This window comes from Strigops habroptila, chromosome 11 (assembly GCF_004027225.2).
Source record: "Strigops habroptila isolate Jane chromosome 11, bStrHab1.2.pri, whole genome shotgun sequence".
Classification (NCBI taxonomy): domain Eukaryota; kingdom Metazoa; phylum Chordata; class Aves; order Psittaciformes; family Psittacidae; genus Strigops; species Strigops habroptila.
The window spans coordinates 38,160,569-38,181,639 of NC_046360.1; the positions used below are offsets into that span (position 1 = coordinate 38,160,569).

A 21,071-nucleotide genomic window follows, 5' to 3' on the forward strand; every position below is an offset into this window, starting at 1 on the left:
CCCTGGAGTACCCAGCTCTGGGAGAAGCGGCATTTTCCCTGTGAGTCCACAGCAAGTCTGCATCCAAGGATGTCAAAGATGCCAGTGGACAAGGGATCAACGCCCGCTCCCAGCCCACCAAGGGCAGGCCAAGAGTGCAAAGGAGACAGCAGGTGAGGGCTGGGGCAGGAGGGAGAGGCCGGTGGTGGGAGGGGGCCACATGGAGCTGCCTCGGTGCTGGGGCCAGGCTTGCTGGCACTGCGGGAGCCACTGTGCCAAGGCAGCTGCCTCCATCGCGCACCTCTTTCTCCTCCTCCTCCTGCCTGCAGGTGGGCCACAGGCAGCCTGAGGAAGGGCTGCATGGGATCACGCTGCCACAGCTGTCCTGCCCAGGGAGGTTTCAGCCCGTCATGATCCAGCATGCGCAGGTAGGGAGCCTGAGGGGGACGGGGCTGAACGTCTTCCCAACCCTGGGAGAGCTGCTGACGGGCAGGTGGGAGGTGCAGGAGGGAGCAAGCTGAGCCCCCTGTGCCGTGCCCGGCAGGCTGCCCAGGCATGCTGAGGGTGCTCTGAGCAGTGGCCGTGGGCTACGGGTGGCCAGCCCTCTCCCCAGCCAGCTCTGGGAGCAGGCGGCAGCCACCTGCAGGGCTGAGTCCTGCCCTGGGGCTGGCAGGCAAGCCCAACTGCATGAGCTCGGCCAGCTGGGACGTGGGCGCAAGGGACACCGTCACACAGCCTCTCTCTTTGGCTTCTTTTGCAGAGGGGCAGCCTGGGGCACAGAGTGGTATTGCCCCCCAGCATGACGATGGAGGAGCAGACGCTTTGTCTGCCACCACTGGCAGCAATGGCACCTCAGCTGCCACCTCGGTCAGTGAGAGCAGCCAGCAGCTGCTGCAGGCTGCCTACCCTGACACCGGCACCCTCTGCGGCTACAGCCAGCATCAGCGACACGGCCATCGGCAGCACAAGGAACAGCCAGCGGCAGCTTCTCACATCTGCTGCCCAGCTGCACTGCGTCCCTGGTCATGGCAGCGGAGTTGCGTGGCCGCGGAGCTGTCAGCCTGTCCCACGCAGCCCCACAGCCTCTGCCACAGCGAAGGGCACAGGAAATGTGAGCGCGGTCCTGCGCAACAACAGCACCGGGAGCCAGAGACCCTGCCAGCAGCCAGCCGCATGGCAGGACCCAACACATAGCAGGACTGCAATTGACAAGAAAATACGCTGTCTGGGCGGCCCAACAGCAGCAAGGCCCCTGCCACTCAGCCTCTGCTGATCCTAACATCCATAGTGCTCCCAGAGCAGGAACGCAGGCCGCAAGGCAGAGCACCAGCCAGCAGCGCTGGCGGCAGGCGTCAAGGGCAGCCTCAATGGCAAGTCGCTGGGGCTGCCCAAGAAGGTGCTTGGCAAAGCATCTGCCCCTCCTGACCGACAAGATCAAGACTCTGGAGCAGCCAAAGAGGAGCTGCCTGGGTGGAGCTCGTGAGGAAGAGGAGGACCAGGCACCTCTCGTTCCCATGGCACCAGCACCAGAATCTCGTGGCTTTAGCAGGCAGGCTGCTGCAGCACGAGCCCAGCGCCAGTCACTTGCCCTACATGGCATCGCAGTACGTGTTGCAGATGTGCAAGTATCAACCAGGCCCGTCTCAAGGAAGCACTGGTTCAGAGATGTGGTCAAAGTGGAGGCAAAAGTACCACCCTCTCCTGAGTTTGGCAAGCAGGGCCGCACCAGGACAAGGCACAGCGCCAGGCACCTGCCCTGAACAGCCCAGCAAAAAAATGGCACAGATCTGAAGTGTCCCATCCGGCGCATCAAGAAGAAGGTCTGTTTCAGAGATGATGTCAAGGAGGTAGAGGCACCAGCCTCTCCTGGCATCGGCAGGCAGGCTGCAGCAGGACGAGCACAGTGCCAGGCACCTGCCCTGCAAAGCCACAAAGAAAACAACATGAATCTGAAGGTCACACCTAAAGAGCATCCTGAAGAAGGTCCATTTCAGAGATGCTGTTGAGGAGGAGGCAGATGCACCAGCTCTTCTGGCTTTGGCAGTCAAGCTGCAGCAGCACAAGCACAGTGCCAGGGCACCTGCCCCAGTCAATGTCAAAGTAAGTGATGCAGATGCACAGATCACATCCAGCATCAGTGCAAACTACCTGTTGTGGGATGTGATTGAGGAGGAGGCAGAGGAAACGGGTTTGTCCTGGTGATGGCGAGCAGGACGCAGCACCAAAGGCACAGAGCCAGGCACTTGCCATTCTCAGCCCAGATGCATGTGAGTTGGGTTCCACAGGAAGCAGCCCTGCTCATCACAAGGGAGGCCTCCGGTCCAGGCTGTGGCTGTGGATCAGGAAACCAGCCAGCAGCTGGTGGAACATCAGGAGATGACCCAAATCCTGGATGTGGCAATGGCGAAAGAGAAGGAAGAGCAAGAAGAGGACATTGATAAAGTGTCCCAAGTGAAAGTCATCACCGCACACAACCTCTGGGTCAACCCCTCGGTCCCAGAGCTTTTACAGGACCCCCAGGGGGATATCCAGGAGGGGTCTGGCTGCCCCAGCAGCAAGGGCATAGGTGCAACAGGGGAGGCAACTGGAGAATTGCAGAGCATGTCTCCTGTCCCAGCCGGTCCCACGGACACCAAACTGGCAGCTTCTACACTGGCTAGAGCTGCGGAGGAAGAGGAGCACTGCGCAAATCTCACTGCAGTGGCACAAGAGGAGGCGGCACCGGCACCAGCTTCTCCTGTCTGTGGTGAGCAGGAGGCAGCACCACAGGCACAGAGCCAGGCACCTGCCCTGCTCAGCCCACATGCCTGTGAGATGGTTGTAGAAGAAATGGCCAGCAACATCACTGGCCAGGTCCTGATCGCATCTCTGGCTGTGGTCCAGGGAACCAGCCAGCAGCTGGTGGAACATCAGGAGATGACCCAAATCCTGGATGTGGCAATGGCCAAGAGAAGGAAGAGCAAGAAGGACATTGATAAAGTGTTGTCTCAAGTGAAAGTCATCGCCGTACACAACCTCTGGGTCAACCCCTCGGTCCCAGAGCTTTTACAGGACCCCCAGGGGATATCCAGGGAGGGGTCTGGCTGCCCCAGCAGCAAGGGCATAGGTGCAACTGGAGAATTGCAGAGCATGTCTCCTGTCCCAGCCGGTCCCACGGACACCAAACTGGCAGCTTCTACACTGGCCAGAGCTGCGGAGGAAGAGGAGAACTGTGCAAATCTGACTCCAGTGGCACAAGAGGAGGCGGCACCGGCACCAGCTTCTCCTGTCTGTGGTGAGCAGGAGGCAGCACCACAAGCACAGAGCCAGGCACCTGCCCTGCTCAGCCACATGCCTGTGAGATGGCTGTAGAAGAAATGGCCAGCAACATCACTGGACAGGTCCTGATCATGTCTCTGGCTGTGCTCCAGGGAACCAGCCAGCAGCTGGTGGAACATCAGGAGATGACCCAAATCCTGGATGTGACAAATGGCCAAAGAGAAGGAAGAGCAAGAAGAGGACATTGATAAAGTGTTTGTCCCAAGTGAAAGTCATCGCCGTACACAACCTTTGGGTCAACCCCTCGGTCCCAGAGCTTTTACAGGACCCCCAGGGGGATATCCAGGAGGGGTCTGGCTGCCCCAGCAGCAAGGGCATAGGTGCAACTGGAGAATTGCAGAGCATGTCTCCTGTCCCAGCCGGTCCCACGGACACCAAACTGGCAGCTTCTACACTGGCTAGAGCTGCGGAGGAAGAGGAGCACTGCGCAAATCTCACTGCAGTGGCACAAGAGGAGGCGGCACCGGCACCAGCTTCTCCTGTCTGTGGTGAGCAGGAGGCAGCACCACAGGCACAGAGCCAGGCACCTGCCCTGCTCAGCCCAGACGCCTGTGAGATGATTCTAGAAGAAATGGCCAGCAACATCACTGGACAGGTCCTGATCATGTCTCTGACTGTGGTCCAGGGAACCAGCCAGCAGCTGGTGAAACATGGGGACATGACCCAAATCTCAGATGTGGCGATGGCAGTAATGACATCGGCAGAAGCTGGGGACACCGAGTCTCCCATGTCTGGAGACCATCAAGGAGAAGCCGAAACAGCCGTTATCTCACCAGAAGCACACCAAGAGGAAGTGGCAGCTTCATGGACTGAGATCCCTGTGGCAGGGGCTGGAGCATCCCCCTCTGCCCCAGGAGCAGCAGATGAAGGAGACGCAGGAAGCTTCTGCCTTTGCTCGTGACTCTCAGCACCCAGTGAGCGAGGCGCGCATGGCTGGCACTGGGGATACTGAGCAGATTCAGGCAGGAGTCTTGCATGAGCTACGTGTGGCAGGGAGATTCCCGCTGGTCCCCATGCCAGAGCCTCTGGAGGAGGTGGAGAGGAGCAGCATGGCCCACACCAGGCACCGGGCTCGACACGCAAAGGAGAGCCAGCCTGCCTTGGCTGCTGGGCAGCTCTGTGAACAGGGAGCTCCAGCAGCAGGAGAGCAAGGGGCGTCATTTGCCACCGAGGCAGAGATGGAGGCCCGGTCGCAGGCAGGTGAGTGCCCAGGACAGGGGGGGACAGGACAGGGGGATGAGTCTCTGCATGGGGCCAGCCACTGCTCCACCCAACTGCAGCACACTGACCTCCTGCATCCCTGTTCTGTGGTTACAGGAGCCGCGAGAGACTATGGGCGAGGAAGCTGATGACGAGGAGTTGGACAAAAAGGAAGAGGAGGAGTGGGAAGAGGAGGTCGAGAAAGAGCTGTTTGAAGGGGAAGAGATCACCACCTCTAGCATCTGGGTCAACCCGTTGGTCCCAGAGCTTTTACAGGACCCCCATGCAGATCCCCAGGAGGGATCCAGCTGCCCCAGCAGCGTGGGCATAGATGCGACAGGAGAGGCAACCAGCGACCTGCAGAGCATGTCTGCTGTCCTAGCTGCACCCACAGACACCAAAGTGGCAGCTTCTACATTGGCTAGAGCTGCAGAGGCAGAGGAGTACGGCGCACATCTCACTCCAGTGGCACAAGAGGAGGAGGCACCAGCACAGAGCCAGGCACCTGCCCTGCTCAGCCCTCAGGCCTACGAGATGATTCTAGAAGAAATGGCCAGCAACATCACTGGACAGGTCCTGATCACATCTCTTGTTGTGGTCTGGGGAAGCAGCCAGCAGCTGGTGAAACACAGGGAGATGGCCCAACTCTTAGGTGTGGCAATGGCAGTAGTGACATCTGCAGAAGCTGGGGACACCGAGTCTCCCATGTCTGGAGACCATCAGGGAGAGGCCAGCACAGCCCTTGTTTCACGAAAAGCACAGGAGGATGAAGTGACAGCTTCATTGCCTCAGAAGGCTGCGGCAGAGGCTGGAGCACCCCGCTTTGCACCAGGAGCAAGCGATGAAGGAGATGCAGCGGCTACTCCCTCGGCTTGGGCCTCTTGTCACCCACTGAGCGAGGTGCCTGTGGCCAGCACTGGGGATACCGAGGTGCTGGAGGCAGGCGCAGCTCCCGGGGTGTGTGTGGCAGGGAGATTCCCGCTGGTCCCCATGCCAGAGCCTCTGGAGGAGGTGGAGAGGAGCAGCATGGCCCACACCAGGCACCGGCTCGACACGCAAAGGAGGGCCAGCCTGCCTTGGCTGCTGGGCAGCTCTGTGAACAGGGAGCTCCAGCAGCAGGAGAGCAAGGGGCGTCATTTGACACCGAGGCAAAGATGGAGGCCCGGTCGCAGGCCGGTGAGTGTCAAGGACAGGGTGGGTCAGGACACGGGGGCGAGGCTCCCTCTGCCTGCGCCAGCGACTGCTCCACAAACTCATCTTCTGCATCCCTGTTGTGTGGTTACAGGAGGTGCCAGGGACGTCAGGTGAGGAAGCCGATGATGAAGGGGACGAGGATCAGGACAAGGAGGAAGAGCTGTCTGAAGGGGAAGAGATCGCCACCTCCAACATCTGGGTGAACCCCTTGGTCCTGGAGCTCTTCGAGGACCCCCACGTGGATTCCCAGGAGGGATCCAGCTGCCCCAGCAGCACAGGCATGGATGCAACAGGAGAGGCTACTGGAGACCTGCAGAGCATGTCTCCTGCCTCAGCTGGATCGATGGACACAGAGTCAGCAGCTTCTGCATTGGCTAGCGCTGCAGAGGAAGAGGAGCACTGTGCACCTCTCACTCCAGTGGCACAAGAGGAGGAGGCACCAGCACCAGCTTCTCTTGGCGTTGGTGAGCAGGAGGCAGCACCACAGGCACAGAGCCAGGCACTTGCCACGCTCAGCCCAGACGTGCATGAGCTGGTTGCACAGGAAGCAGCCCTGCTCATCACGACGGAGCCTCCGGTCCAGGCTGTGGATCAGGGAACCAGCCAACAGCTGGTGGAATATCAGGACATGACCCAAATCCTGGATGTGACAATGGCAGCATTGGCACCTGCAGCACTTGAGGACATTGAGTCTGCTGTGGCTTTAGAGCCTCAGGGAGAGGCCAGCGCGGCCGTTGCCTCCCCAGAGGCACTTGAGGATGAAATGGCTGCTTCATTGGCTCCGATCCCTGCGACAGAGGCTGGAACGTCCCACGTTCCTCCAGGAGCAGATGACAGTGGAGATGCAGCAGCTTCTCCCTTGTCTCAGGACTCTCAGCGCCAGGTGAGTGAGGCGCGTGTGGGTGGCTCTGGGCATCCCGAGGCGCTGGAGGTGGGCCCAGCTCCTGGGGGTGTGTGGCAAGGGTATTTCTGGCGCTCCCCGTGTCATCCCACTGACATTCCTTCCCTCCTCTGCCTGTGCTCTTGCTACCCTGCAGGGAACGGTCAGGCACTTTGTGAGGAAAGACCTGGCCAAGGTCGTGACTGTCGTCCGGGGAACCAGCCAGCAGCAGGTGGAAGAGCCAGATGTGGCACAAAGCTTGGATGTGGAGTCGCCAGCGATGTCGCCTGCTGTAGTTCGGGACACCGAGGACAAGCCAGGTACTTCCCCGAGTCAAGTGGCACCCAGGCCAGGTCAGCAGCAGCGTGTGCATGAGTTCAGCTGTGCCTCAGCCTTCCCTCCATGGGCCAAGGGCTGAAAGCCTTTGGTGGAAAGCCCCTGAGGAAAGCACACGCATGTGGGCTGAGCAGGGCAGGTGCCTGGCTCTGTGCTTGGGATGCTGCCTCCTGCCTGCCACAGACAGGAGAAGCTGGTGCTGGTGCCTCCTCCTCCTGTGCCGCTGGAGTGAGAGATGCACAGTGCTCCTCTTCCTCTGCAGCTCCAGCCAGCGTAGAAGCTGCCAGTTTGGTGACCGCGGGACTGGCTGGGACAGGAGACATGCTCTGCAGGTCTTCGCCTGCCTCTCCTGTCACATCCATGCCCATGCTACTGGGCAGCCGGCTCCCTCCTGGGGATCTGCATGGGGGTCCAGGAAGAGCTTTGGGACTGAGAAGTTGACTAAGATGTTGTGTACAGTGATGACTTTTGCTTCGGGCAGCACTTTATCAACGTCCTCTTCCCACTCTTCCTTCTCTTTGGCCATTGTCATATCCAGGATTTGGGTCATGTCCCACCAGCTGCTGGCTGGTTCCCTGGACCACAGCCAGAGATGTGATGAGGACCTGTCCAATGTTGTTTGATGTTCCTGGCCGTTTCTTCTACAACTATGAAAGCCTTTGCTCAAAAGCCCCAGGGGAAAGCCCTCGGTGATGGGTGGCAGCAGGAGCTTGCCTGGTGCCCACCCAGCCCCTCACCTACAGCTCTCCTTCCCCTGCAGGCATCGCCGCCCTTCCAGACACAGGAGCAGCCCCACAGCAACGACCCTCGCGCTTCAGACGGGTGCTGAAGGCTCTGCGCAGGGCTTTCCGTTGCTCCTGCATGACCCCGCAAGTGGAGGAGTAGTGCCCTGCTGCCAGCACCAGGCCTGAGGGAGCTGCACTGAGGACGTCATGCTGCAGCCTGCCCTCACTGTGAATGGTTTCTCGGGCCAATAAACAATAACCCTTTCCCCCCGGTGTTTGCCTGTGCCTGTATGTTGGTTAGAATATATTTGTGTAATTCATGGACCTCTATATTTAATTAATGTAAAACAACTGACTTGAATCTAAGCAGCTATCTGTTGCAATTAGTGCCAGAGCCTGTCAGTGATGTTAGATGGTGACTGTGTAAGATGTCAGCAGGTTGATTTGTTCTGCATGGTGGCAGAGGTACGGGAGGAGGTAGAACAGCTAAGGAGCATAAAAGAATCTGAGGAGGACCTGCCAAGGAGAACCTCCATCCTCTACTGGGTACTAGGGGAAACCTAGTGACTGAGGATGAGGAAGAGGCTGAGGTACTTAATGCTGCCTGTGCCTCAGTCTTTAGTAGTCCCACCAGCCATCCTCAGGGTACTCAGTTCCCTGAGCTGGATGGCAGAGCTGGGGAGCTGATTGAAGTCCCCATAATTCAGGAAGAAATGGTTAGCATCCTCCTGCTCCACTTACATACACGCAAGTCTATGGGCCCAGATGGGTTACACCCGAGAGCGCAGAAAGGAGCTGGCAGAGGAGCTTGCTAAGCCACTCTTGGCCTAGTGGGCAGGGCCCAGGGGATTGGAGGTTGACCAATGTGACACCTCTACAGAAAGGGCAGGAAGGAAGACCCCAGAAACTTCAGGTCTGTAAGCCTGAGCTCAGTGCTGGGGAAGGTCATAGGGCAGATCATCCTGAGTGAGATCATAAAGCACGTGCGGGAAAGCAGAGGTGTCTGGAGATGTGCAACCAACATTGCTTGCTGCTTTTGACAGCCCTGCCCTGCTCATTGTGAATTAAATGACAGACAGGAAAGTTGAACACCAGTATTCACAGACAGAAGCCCTTGGATTTACCAGCAGAGAGCTGTTTTCTATAGCCTGGCACAAACAGAAGCTGTTCATGCAGATGGTGGTAAATAACAAGAGGCAGAAACATGGTTTGTGAGAGGAGCAGTTCAGAGTTTGAAAGGATGGATGGGTTGAAAAGCTGTCTTGCAGGAGCTTTCAGCCTCTCTGTCAAGGGTTGCTCTTCATTTCGGTTTTTAGCCAATACGTCGTGAAGGGAGGTTGGAGAGCAGCAAAGGTGCCGGGGGTTTCTACATGGGGAGAAGGCTGGTAGGATTCCATGGAACAATTTCATCCATTCTTTCATTTTCTCTTGTGCTTTCCTTATTTATAAACCTGCAGTTTGGATTGCTTCTCTACCACCAGAGCAGGCCCTTGTCCAAAGCCCCTCTCCAGGTTTCTTGTAGCCCCTTTAGGCACTGGAGCTGCTCTAAGGTCTCCCCTTAAGGAGCCTTCTCTCCTCCAGGCTGAACCAGCCCAGCTGGTCTGGTCTCCAGAGCAGAGCTGCTGCAGCCCTTTGAGCAAGAACCATTTTCACATGTAGATAGGCTTGGTGAGATCTCTGGTAGAGAAGTACATGTGCAGTTGACTGTTTTGTCTGTGAGAAGTTTGGTTTTCCTGGGAGCTGTATCGTGCGTGCTGTTCACCCCTAGCTGTCTCTTTGCCCTCCTGCTCACGGTCAAACTGCAGTGGAAAAGGCAATGGAGAAGGTCCGGTCTCAACCGAAAGAGCTGCGAAAGCTCACCATAATATGGCAAAGTGTCCACAAATGTACTATTTAATTCCCAAGTGCTTTTCTGTCATGTTATTCTAAAAACTCGCGCTTGCATCTCTTCCCAAACCTTGAAAACGTATATGAGAAAGTGCTCGTTACCAAGGTTTTGATTGTTTTTGTTGGTGTTTTTCTTTCATTTACCTCTCTTTCTTTGACATGTTCCCCTTTTCATCTTGTCAGGGAAAAAGGGAGGAGAAAAGGAGAGCAGGAGAGCAGACTTGGAAATAAAGCAAAACGTTTTCCAGGTGTTGGGGGTTTGTGGGTGTGTTTTTTGTTGGGGTTTTTTGGTTTGGTTTTTGTTGGTGGTTGTTTTTTTGTTTGTTTATTTTGGTTTGGGTTTTTTTGTTTTGGTTTTTTTTTTAAGCTTAGGCTTCAGGGAAATGCAGAAGTTTTACAAAGAAATCACATTTCTGAAAGACCAACAGATTTCAATAAACCAGAATGGCTGAGGAGTAGCTATACCAGCACCTTTCCACAACCCAACCCACCCAGAGCAGCAGATGTGGCGGTCTCCATGCCACAGCACTGCCGCTGTGCTCTGCCCCAGAGCTGGCTGTGTTGTGTTGGTGGACAGATAAAGCCAATGGAGAAAAATGTTCAAGATTGAAAAGTCCCAGCACAGGCAACTTAGTAGAAGGATATTTTTTAATGGTTGTGCTTATAATCTTGCAGGCAATCCCCCTCCCAGCCGTGTTGGATGTGGTTTGGAGCAACCTGGTCTAGTGGAAGGTGTGGCAGGGGTTTGGAACTGGATGAGATTTAAGGTTCCTTCCAACTCAAACCATTCTGTGATTTGCACCTGTTGGTCACTCTGCCATTCTCATAGGTGGGTTGTGATGCCCTGATCCGCTGTCCCGTTGCCGTGGTTGAGGTGTGCTCCCTCACATGCTCCACCTGCGGATGAAGGGCACTGAGGAACAGCAGCCCATGAGGGACCTCCCCAAGCCAGGTGGGAAGAGGGCTGGTCCCCCTGCAGCGACTCCTGGAGCACCCCTGGGTACCCAGTGGCCACGGGCATGATGCTGCTGTCATCACAAATCTTCGGTGGTTGCTGTGGAGATGAGATGCCCATGACCAGCTGTGGGACTACTTGGGACTGTTCAGGTCATAGACATCTCCATGGCGACCACAGGGGCTTTGTAACGGGTGGGGTATATAAGGCACAAGAGCCCTGGAGTACCCAGCTCTGGGAGAAGCGGCATTTTCCCTGTGAGTCCACAGCAAGTCTGCATCCAAGGATGTCAAAGATGCCAGTGGACAAGGGATCAAACGCCCGCTCCCAGCCCACCAAGGGCAGGCCAAGAGTGCAAAGGAGACAGCAGGTGAGGGCTGGGGCAGGAGGGAGAGGCCGGTGGTGGGAGGGGGCCACATGGAGCTGCCTCGGTGCTGGGGCCAGGCTTGCTGGCACTGCGGGAGCCACTGTGCCAAGGCAGCTGCCTCCATCGCGCACCTCTTTCTCCTCCTCCTCCTGCCTGCAGGTGGGCCACAGGCAGCCTGAGGAAGGGCTGCATGGGATCACGCTGCCACAGCTGTCCTGCCCAGGGAGGTTTCAGCCCGTCATGATCCAGCATGCGCAGGTAGGGAGCCTGAGGGGGACGGGGCTGAACGTCTTCCCAACCCTGGGAGAGCTGCTGACGGGCAGGTGGGAGGTGCAGGAGGGAGCAAGCTGAGCCCCCTGTGCCGTGCCCGGCAGGCTGCCCAGGCATGCTGAGGGTGCTCTGAGCAGTGGCCGTGGGCTACGGGTGGCCAGCCCTCTCCCCAGCCAGCTCTGGGAGCAGGCGGCAGCCACCTGCAGGGCTGAGTCCTGCCCTGGGGCTGGCAGGCAAGCCCAACTGCATGAGCTCGGCCAGCTGGGACGTGGGCGCAAGGGACACCGTCACACAGCCTCTCTCTTTGGCTTCTTTTGCAGAGGGGCAGCCTGGGGCACAGAGTGGTATTGCCCCCCAGCATGACGATGGAGGAGCAGACGCTTTGTCTGCCACCACTGGCAGCAATGGCACCTCAGCTGCCACCTCGGTCAGTGAGAGCAGCCAGCAGCTGCTGCAGGCTGCCTACCCTGACACCGGCACCCTCTGCGGCTACAGCCAGCATCAGCGACACGGCCATCGGCAGCACAAGGAACAGCCAGCGGCAGCTTCTCACATCTGCTGCCCAGCTGCACTGCGTCCCTGGTCATGGCAGCGGAGTTGCGTGGCCGCGGAGCTGTCAGCCTGTCCCACGCAGCCCCACAGCCTCTGCCACAGCGAAGGGCACAGGAAATGTGAGCGCGGTCCTGCGCAACAACAGCACCGGGAGCCAGAGACCCTGCCAGCAGCCAGCCGCATGGCAGGACCCAGCACATAGCAGGACTGCATTGACAAGAAAATACGCTGTCTGGGCGGCCAACAGCAGCAAGGCCCCTGCCACTCAGCCTGCTGCTGATCCTAACATCCATAGTGCTTCCCAGAGCAGGAACGCAGGCCGCAAGGCAGAGCACCAGCCAGCAGCGCTGGCGGCAGGCGTCAAGGGCAGCCTCAATGGCAAGTCGCTGGGGCTGCCCAAGAAGGTGCTTGCAAAGCATCTGCCCCTCCTGACCGACAAGATCAAGACTCTGGAGCAGCCAAAGAGGAGCTGCCTGGGTGGAGCTCGTGAGGAAGAGGAGGACCAGGCACCTCTCGTTCCCATGGCACCAGCACCAGAATCTCGTGGCTTTAGCAGGCAGGCTGCTGCAGCACGAGCCCAGCGCCAGTCACTTGCCCTACACGGCATCGCAGTACGTGTTGCAGATGTGCAAGTATCAACCAGGCCCGTCTCAAGGAAGCACTGGTTCAGAGATGTGGTCAAAGTGGAGGCAAAAGTACCACCCTCTCCTGAGTTTGGCAAGCAGGCCGCACCAGGACAAGCACAGCGCCAGGCACCTGCCCTGAACAGCCCAGCAAAAAATGGCACAGATCTGAATGTCCCATCCGGGCGCATCAAGAAGAAGGTCTGTTTCAGAGATGATGTCAAGGAGGTAGAGGCACCAGCCTCTCCTGGCATCGGCAGGCAGGCTGCAGCAGGACGAGCACAGTGCCAGGCACCTGCCCTGCAAAGCCACAAAGAAAACAACATGAATCTGAAGGTCACACCTAAGAGCATCCTGAAGAAGGTCCATTTCAGAGATGCTGTTGAGGAGGAGGCAGATGCACCAGCCTCTTCTGGCTTTGGCAGTCAAGCTGCAGCAGCACAAGCACAGTGCCAGGCACCTGCCCCAGTCAATGTCAAAGTAAGTGATGCAGATGCACAGATCACATCCAGCATCAGTGCAAACTACCTGTTGTGGGATGTGATTGAGGAGGAGGCAGAGGAAACGGGTTGTCCTGGTGATGGCGAGCAGGACGCAGCACCAAAGGCACAGAGCCAGGCACTTGCCATTCTCAGCCCAGATGCATGTGAGTTGGTTCCACAGGAAGCAGCCCTGCTCATCACAAGGGAGCCTCCGGTCCAGGCTGTGGCTGTGGATCAGGAAACCAGCCAGCAGCTGGTGGAACATCAGGACGTGACCCAAATCCTGGATGTGTCAATGGCGAAAGAGAAGGAAGAGCAAGAAGAGGACATTGATAAAGTGTTGTCCCAAGTGAAAGTCATCACCGCACACAACCTCTGGGTCAACCCCTCGGTCCCAGAGCTTTTACAGGACCCCCAGGGGGATATCCAGGAGGGGTCTGGCTGCCCCAGCAGCAAGGGCATAGGTGCAACAGGGGAGGCAACTGGAGAATTGCAGAGCATGTCTCCTGTCCCAGCCGGTCCCACGGACACCAAACTGGCAGCTTCTACACTGGCTAGAGCTGCGGAGGAAGAGGAGCACTGCGCAAATCTCACTGCAGTGGCACAAGAGGAGGCGGCACCGGCACCAGCTTCTCCTGTCTGTGGTGAGCAGGAGGCAGCACCACAAGCACAGAGCCAGGCACCTGCCCTGCTCAGCCCACATGCCTGTGAGATGGTTGTAGAAGAAATGGCCAGCAACATCACTGGCCAGGTCCTGATCACATCTCTGGCTGTGGTCCAGGGAACCAGCCAGCAGCTGGTGGAACATCAGGAGATGACCCAAATCCTGGATGTGGCAATGGCCAAAGAGAAGGAAGAGCAAGAAGAGGACATTGATAAAGTGTTGTCTCAAGTGAAAGTCATCGCCGTGCACAACCTCTGGGTCAACCCCTCGGTCCCAGAGCTTTTACAGGACCCCCAGGGGGATATCCAGGAGGGGTCTGGCTGCCCCAGCAGCAAGGGCATAGGTGCAACTGGAGAATTGCAGAGCATGTCTCCTGTCCCAGCCGGTCCCACGGACACCAAACTGGCAGCTTCTACACTGGCCAGAGCTGCGGAGGAAGAGGAGAACTGTGCAAATCTGACTCCAGTGGCACAAGAGGAGGCGGCACCGGCACCAGCTTCTCCTGTCTGTGGTGAGCAGGAGGCAGCACCACAAGCACAGAGCCAGGCACCTGCCCTGCTCAGCCCACATGCCTGTGAGATGGCTGTAGAAGAAATGGCCAGCAACATCACTGGACAGGTCCTGATCATGTCTCTGGCTGTGCTCCAGGGAACCAGCCAGCAGCTGGTGGAACATCAGGAGATGACCCAAATCCTGGATGTGACAATGGCCAAAGAGAAGGAAGAGCAAGAAGAGGACATTGATAAAGTGTTGTCCCAAGTGAAAGTCATCGCCGTACACAACCTTTGGGTCAACCCCTCGGTCCCAGAGCTTTTACAGGACCCCCAGGGGGATATCCAGGAGGGGTCTGGCTGCCCCAGCAGCAAGGGCACAGGTGCAACAGGGGAGGCAACTGGAGAATTGCAGAGCATGTCTCCTGTCCCAGCCGGTCCCACGGACACCAAACTGGCAGCTTCTACACTGGCTAGAGCTGCGGAGGAAGAGGAGCACTGCGCAAATCTCACTGCAGTGGCACAAGAGGAGGCGGCACCGGCACCAGCTTCTCCTGTCTGTGGTGAGCAGGAGGCAGCACCACAGGCACAGAGCCAGGCACCTGCCCTGCTCAGCCCAGCCGCCTGTGAGATGATTCTAGAAGAAATGGCCAGCAACATCACTGGACAGGTCCTGATCATGTCTCTGACTGTGGTCCAGGGAACCAGCCAGCAGCTGGTGAAACATGGGGACATGACCCAAATCTCAGATGTGGCGATGGCAGTAATGACATCGGCAGAAGCTGGGGACACCGAGTCTCCCATGTCTGGAGACCATCAAGGAGAAGCCGAAACAGCCGTTATCTCACCAGAAGCACACCAAGAGGAAGTGGCAGCTTCATGGACTGAGATCCCTGTGGCAGGGGCTGGAGCATCCCCCTCTGCCCCAGGAGCAGCAGATGAAGGAGACGCAGGAGCTTCTGCCTTTGCTCATGACTCTCAGCACCCAGTGAGCGAGGCGCGCATGGCTGGCACTGGGGATACTGAGCAGATTCAGGCAGGAGTCTTGCATGAGCTACGTGTGGCAGGGAGATTCCCGCTGGTCCCCATGCCAGAGCCTCTGGAGGAGGTGGAGAGGAGCAGCATGGCCCACACCAGGCACCGGCTCGACACGCAAAGGAGAGCCAGCCTGCCTTGGCTGCTGGGCAGCTCTGTGAACAGGGAGCTCCAGCAGCAGGAGAGCAAGGGGCGTCATTTGCCACCGAGGCAGAGATGGAGGCCCGGTCGCAGGCAGGTGAGTGCCCAGGACAGGGGGGGACAGGACAGGGGGATGAGTCTCTGCATGGGGCCAGCCACTGCTCCACCCAACTGCAGCACACTGACCTCCTGCATCCCTGTTCTGTGGTTACAGGAGCCGCGAGAGACTATGGGCGAGGAAGCTGATGACGAGGAGTTGGACAAAAAGGAAGAGGAGGAGTGGGAAGAGGAGGTCGAGAAAGAGCTGTTTGAAGGGGAAGAGATCACCACCTCTAGCATCTGGGTCAACCCGTTGGTCCCAGAGCTTTTACAGGACCCCCATGCAGATCCGCAGGAGGGATCCAGCTGCCCCAGCAGCGTGGGCATAGATGCGACAGGAGAGGCAGCCAGCGACCTGCAGAGCATGTCTGCTGTCCTAGCTGCACCCACAGACACCAAAGTGGCAGCTTCTACATTGGCTAGAGCTGCAGAGGCAGAGGAGTACGGCGCACATCTCACTCCAGTGGCACAAGAGGAGGAGGCACCAGCACCAGCTTCTGCTGCCTGTGGCAAGCAGGAGGCAGCACCACAGGCACAGAGCCAGGCACCTGCCCTGCTCAGCCCTCAGGCCTACGAGATGATTCTAGAAGAAATGGCCAGCAACATCACTGGACAGGTCCTGATCACATCTCTTGTTGTGGTCTGGGGAAGCAGCCAGCAGCTGGTGAAACACAGGGAGATGGCCCAACTCTTAGATGTGGCAATGGCAGTAGTGACATCTGCAGAAGCTGGGGACACCGAGTCTCCCATGTCTGGAGACCATCAGGGAGAGGCCAGCACAGCCCTTGTTTCACCAAAAGCACAGGAGGATGAAGTGACAGCTTCATTGCCTCAGAAGGCTGCGGCAGAGGCTGGAGCACCCCGCTTTGCACCAGGAGCAAGCGATGAAGGAGATGCAGCGGCTACTCCCTCGGCTTGGGCCTCTTGTCACCCACTGAGCGAGGTGCCTGTGGCCAGCACTGGGGATACCGAGGTGCTGGAGGCAGGCGCAGCTCCCGGGGTGTGTGTGGCAGGGAGATTCCCGCTGGTCCCCATGCCAGAGCCTCTGGAGGAGGTGGAGAGGAGCAGCATGGCCCACACCAGGCACCGGCTCGACACGCAAAGGAGGGCCAGCCTGCCTTGGCTGCTGGGCAGCTCTGTGAACAGGGAGCTCCAGCAGCAGGAGAGCAAGGGGCGTCATTTGACACCGAGGCAAAGATGGAGGCCCGGTCGCAGGCCGGTGAGTGTCAAGGACAGGGTGGGACAGGACACGGGGGTGAGGCTCCCTCTGCCTGCGCCAGCGACTGCTCCACAAACTCATCTTCTGCATCCCTGTTGTGTGGTTACAGGAGGTGCCAGGGACGTCAGGCGAGGAAGCCGATGATGAAGGGGACGAGGATCAGGACAAGGAGGAAGAGCTGTCTGAAGGGGAAGAGATCACCACCTCCAACATCTGGGTGAACCCCTTGGTCCTGGAGCTCTTCGAGGACCCCCACGTGGATTCCCAGGAGGGATCCAGCTGCCCCAGCAGCACAGGCATGGATGCAACAGGAGAGGCTACTGGAGACCTGCAGAGCATGTCTCCTGCCTCAGCTGGATCGATGGACACAGAGTCAGCAGCTTCTGCATTGGCTAGCGCTGCAGAGGAAGAGGAGCACTGTGCACCTCTCACTCCAGTGGCACAAGAGGAGGAGGCACCAGCACCAGCTTCTCTTGGCGTTGGTGAGCAGGAGGCAGCACCACAGGCACAGAGCCAGGCACTTGCCACGCTCAGCCCAGACGTGCATGAGCTGGTTGCACAGGAAGCAGCCCTGCTCATCACGACGGAGCCTCCGGTCCAGGCTGTGGATCAGGGAACCAGCCAACAGCTGGTGGAATATCAGGACATGACCCAAATCCTGGATGTGACAATGGCAGCATTGGCACCTGCAGCACTTGAGGACATTGAGTCTGCTGTGGCTTTAGAGCCTCAGGGAGAGGCCAGCGCGGCCGTTGCCTCCCCAGAGGCACTTGAGGATGAAATGGCTGCTTCATTGGCTCCGATCCCTGCGACAGAGGCTGGAACGTCCCACGTTCCTCCAGGAGCAGATGACAGTGGAGATGCAGCAGCTTCTCCCTTGTCTCAGGACTCTCAGCGCCAGGTGAGTGAGGCGCGTGTGGGTGGCTCTGGGCATCCCGAGGCGCTGGAGGTGGGCCCAGCTCCTGGGGGTGTGTGGCAAGGGTATTTCTGGCGCTCCCCGTGTCATCCCACTGACATTCCTTCCCTCCTCTGCCTGTGCTCTTGCTACCCTGCAGGGAACGGTCAGGCACTTTGTGAGGAAAGACCTGGCCAAGGTCGTGACTGTCGTCCGGGGAACCAGCCAGCAGCAGGTGGAAGAGCCAGATGTGGCACAAAGCTTGGATGTGGAGTCGCCAGCGATGTCGCCTGCTGTAGTTCGGGACACCGAGGACAAGCCAGGTACTTCCCCGAGTCAAGTGGCACCCAGGCCAGGTCAGCAGCAGCGTGTGCATGAGTTCAGCTGTGCCTCAGCCTTCCCTCCATGGGCCAAGGGCTGAAAGCCTTTGGTGGAAAGCCCCTGAGGAAAGCACACGCATGTGGGCTGAGCAGGGCAGGTGCCTGGCTCTGTGCTTGGGATGCTGCCTCCTGCCTGCCACAGACAGGAGAAGCTGGTGCTGGTGCCTCCTCCTCCTGTGCCGCTGGAGTGAGAGATGCACAGTGCTCCTCTTCCTCTGCAGCTCCAGCCAGCGTAGAAGCTGCCAGTTTGGTGACCGCGGGACTGGCTGGGACAGGAGACATGCTCTGCAGGTCTTCGCCTGCCTCTCCTGTCACATCCATGCCCATGCTACTGGGCAGCCGGCTCCCTCCTGGGGATCTGCATGGGGGTCCAGGAAGAGCTTTGGGACTGAGAAGTTGACTAAGATGTTGTGTACAGTGATGACTTTTGCTTCGGGCAGCACTTTATCAACGTCCTCTTCCCACTCTTCCTTCTCTTTGGCCATTGTCATATCCAGGATTTGGGTCATGTCCCACCAGCTGCTGGCTGGTTCCCTGGACCACAGCCAGAGATGTGATGAGGACCTGTCCAATGTTGTTTGATGTTCCTGGCCGTTTCTTCTACAACTATGAAAGCCTTTGCTCAAAAGCCCCAGGGGAAAGCCCTCGGTGATGGGTGGCAGCAGGAGCTTGCCTGGTGCCCACCCAGCCCCTCACCTACAGCTCTCCTTCCCCTGCAGGCATCGCCGCCCTTCCAGACACAGGAGCAGCCCCACAGCAACGACCCTCGCGCTTCAGACGGGTGCTGAAGGCTCTGCGCAGGGCTTTCCGTTGCTCCTGCATGACCCCGCAAGTGGAGGAGTAGTGCCCTGCTGCCAGCACCAGGCCTGAGGGAGCTGCACTGAGGACGTCATGCTGCAGCCTGCCCTCACTGTGAATGGTTTCTCGGGCCAATAAACAATAACCCTTTCCCCCCCGGTGTTTGCCTGTGCCTGTATGTTGGTTAGAATATATTTGTGTAATTCATGGACCTCTATTTAATTAATGTAAAACAACTGACTTGAATCTAAGCAGCTATCTGTTGCAATTAGTTCTTGTTTGCTAATTAATTGTGAATGGATGATTAAGACTTGTTTACTGCGGTTTAGCAGCAATCAAGACACATATCTAGTACTCGAGGGATTTACTGTGCAGTAATGGGGTTGTTGAACTAAATTCTTATTAGAGACCTTTAAACTGTGACCTGGGAAAGCTTCTCTGCAGCCAGTGGTTCCTCTAACAGCTCGCCTGTGTCCTTCTGGGTCTGCTGCCATGGGCAATGTTGGTCCTAAGAGGAGGAGACAGTATGGCTCCTCCTGGCTCACTGGGGTGAGTTACTTGTTTCCATCTGCAAATTAAAGGTAAGGAAAAACAGGATCCTAGGTCTTGGCTGTGTTTGTGGAGCAGCTCTGCTGACATAGGCTCCCAAATACCATCTGTCTGCTCTGACAGTTGTGCTTCATCTTTGTCTCTTCACTGATGCTCATCACATGTCTCACTCCAAAGAGACTGCCATGAATGGAGTTTTTTTTCTATTGAGGTTTGTTTGCAAAGTGGCTTTGGCTTCTGCATGCTGGGTTTTGTGTTTGCCTTTTTTGACAATGTGCTATGTGGTTTTGTTGAATTAAGTCTCTGGGGGTTTGTTTGCAGATTTAGTCCTTGTGTTTATGGTCTCTCTAGTCACCAAACCCCAATTTTCTGCTGACTACTCTATGAATGAGAACAAGGTGAGTAGCTCCAGAGAGGGTGCCTTCAGCATCAGAGTGTGGGAAATCGCAGCATCCAGGAGTCTCGATCCTGAAGGGTAAAGAAGCCACCAAAGCAGCCCCAAGTCCCTTTGTCAGGACTTGCCCAGGAGCTGGCAGCGCTGCCAGGAGGGGCAGCAGCAGATTTAAAACAGTCATCGGCTCGCCTTTTGCCGAGGCGGTGGCTGTGCTGAGAGGGCAACGCTGCCCTTGGGAGCGCGGTGGGCAATGCGGGCAGCCGGGGCGCGGGGTGTGCAGGCGGCAGGCAGTAGCCCAGCAGGCTGCAGGGCTGAGCTCAGCCCGTGCTCAAGGGTGGCATTCTCTGGACCCAAAGCAAAGCAAACTCAGTCCTCTCTGCTGGCCAGGAAGGATGTGGCAACCCAGACAGAGATCCCTCGTAACCATGTAGCTGTCCAAGTGTCAGGCTGTAGTGAGTGCCAGAGCCTGTCGGTGATGTTAGATGGTGACTGTGTAAGATGTCAGCAGGTTGATTTGTTCTGCATGGTGGCAGAGGTACGGGAGGAGGTAGAACAGCTAAGGAGCATAAAAGAATCTGAGGAGGACCTGCCAAGGAGAACCTCCATCCTCTACTGGGTACTAGGGGAAACCTAGTGACTGAGGATGAGGAAGAGGCTGAGGTACTTAATGCTGCCTGTGCCTCAGTCTTTAGTAGTCCCACCAGCCATCCTCAGGGTACTCAGTTCCCTGAGCTGGATGGCAGAGCTGGGGAGCTGATTGAAGTCCCCATAATTCAGGAAGAAATGGTTAGCATCCTCCTGCTCCACTTACATACACGCAAGTCTATGGGCCCAGATGGGTTACACCCGAGAGCGCAGAAAGGAGCTGGCAGAGGAGCTTGCTAAGCCACTCTTGGCCTAGTGGGCAGGGCCCAGGGGATTGGAGGTTGACCAATGTGACACCTCTACAGAAAGGGCAGGAAGGAAGACCCCAGAAACTTCAGGTCTGTAAGCCTGAGCTCAGTGCTGGGGAAGGTCATAGGGCAGATCATCCTGAGTGAGATCATAAAGCACGTGCGGGAAAGCAGAGGTGTCTGGAGATGTGCAACCAACATTGCTTGCTGCTTTTGACAGCCCTGCCCTGCTCATTGTGAATTAAATGACAGACAGGAAAGTTGAACACCAGTATTCACAGACAGAAGCCCTTGGATTTACCAGCAGAGAGCTGTTTTCTATAGCCTGGCACAAACAGAAGCTGTTCATGCAGATGGTGGTAAATAACAAGAGGCAGAAACATGGTTTGTGAGAGGAGCAGTTCAGAGTTTGAAAGGATGGATGGGTTGAAAAGCTGTCTTGCAGGAGCTTTCAGCCTCTCTGTCAAGGGTTGCTCTTCATTTCGGTTTTTAGCCAATAGGTCGTGAAGGGAGGTTGGAGAGCAGCAAAGGTGCCGGGGGTTTCTACATGGGGAGAAGGCTGGTAGGATTCCATGGAACAATTTCATCCATTCTTTCATTTTCTCTTGTGCTTTCCTTATTTATAAGCCTGAGGTTTGGATTGCTTCTCTACCACCAGAGCTGGCAGGGAGGGGGAAAAAAAAGAGCGAGCAACTGTGGCAGAAAAGTGATTAAAAAGAATAATTAGCATTTGCCCCTGATAAAT

At 57.3% G+C, this 21,071-nt stretch overlaps 1 protein-coding gene across 1 annotated transcript; it reads left to right on the forward strand.

Annotated features, from left to right (window-relative positions):
* The first annotated feature begins 389 nt into the window (after positions 1 to 389).
* Positions 390 to 7,984, forward strand: LOC115614844. The gene is made up of 11 exons (XM_030502231.1): positions 390 to 472; positions 609 to 1,155; positions 1,268 to 1,458; positions 2,265 to 2,725; positions 2,804 to 3,253; positions 3,390 to 3,785; positions 4,361 to 4,497; positions 4,615 to 5,673; positions 5,783 to 6,574; positions 6,729 to 6,891; positions 7,668 to 7,984. The coding sequence occupies exons 1-11, from the start codon at positions 390 to 392 to the stop codon at positions 7,790 to 7,792; spliced, it is 4,404 nt and encodes a 1,467-aa protein (XP_030358091.1). The 3' UTR covers positions 7,793 to 7,984.
* The last annotated feature ends 13,087 nt before the right edge of the window (positions 7,985 to 21,071 follow it).

Coding starts and splice junctions, on each gene's coding strand:
- LOC115614844 (XM_030502231.1), top strand. CDS start 390: ATGATCCAGCATGCGCAGGTAGGGAGCCTGAGGGGGACGGGGCTGAAC. Junction 2,726..2,803: donor ACCAGCTTCTCCTGTCTGTG/GTGAGCAGGAGG, acceptor AGATGGTTGTAG/AAGAAATGGCCAGCAACATC. Junction 3,254..3,389: donor ACCAGCTTCTCCTGTCTGTG/GTGAGCAGGAGG, acceptor GCTGTGCTCCAG/GGAACCAGCCAGCAGCTGGT.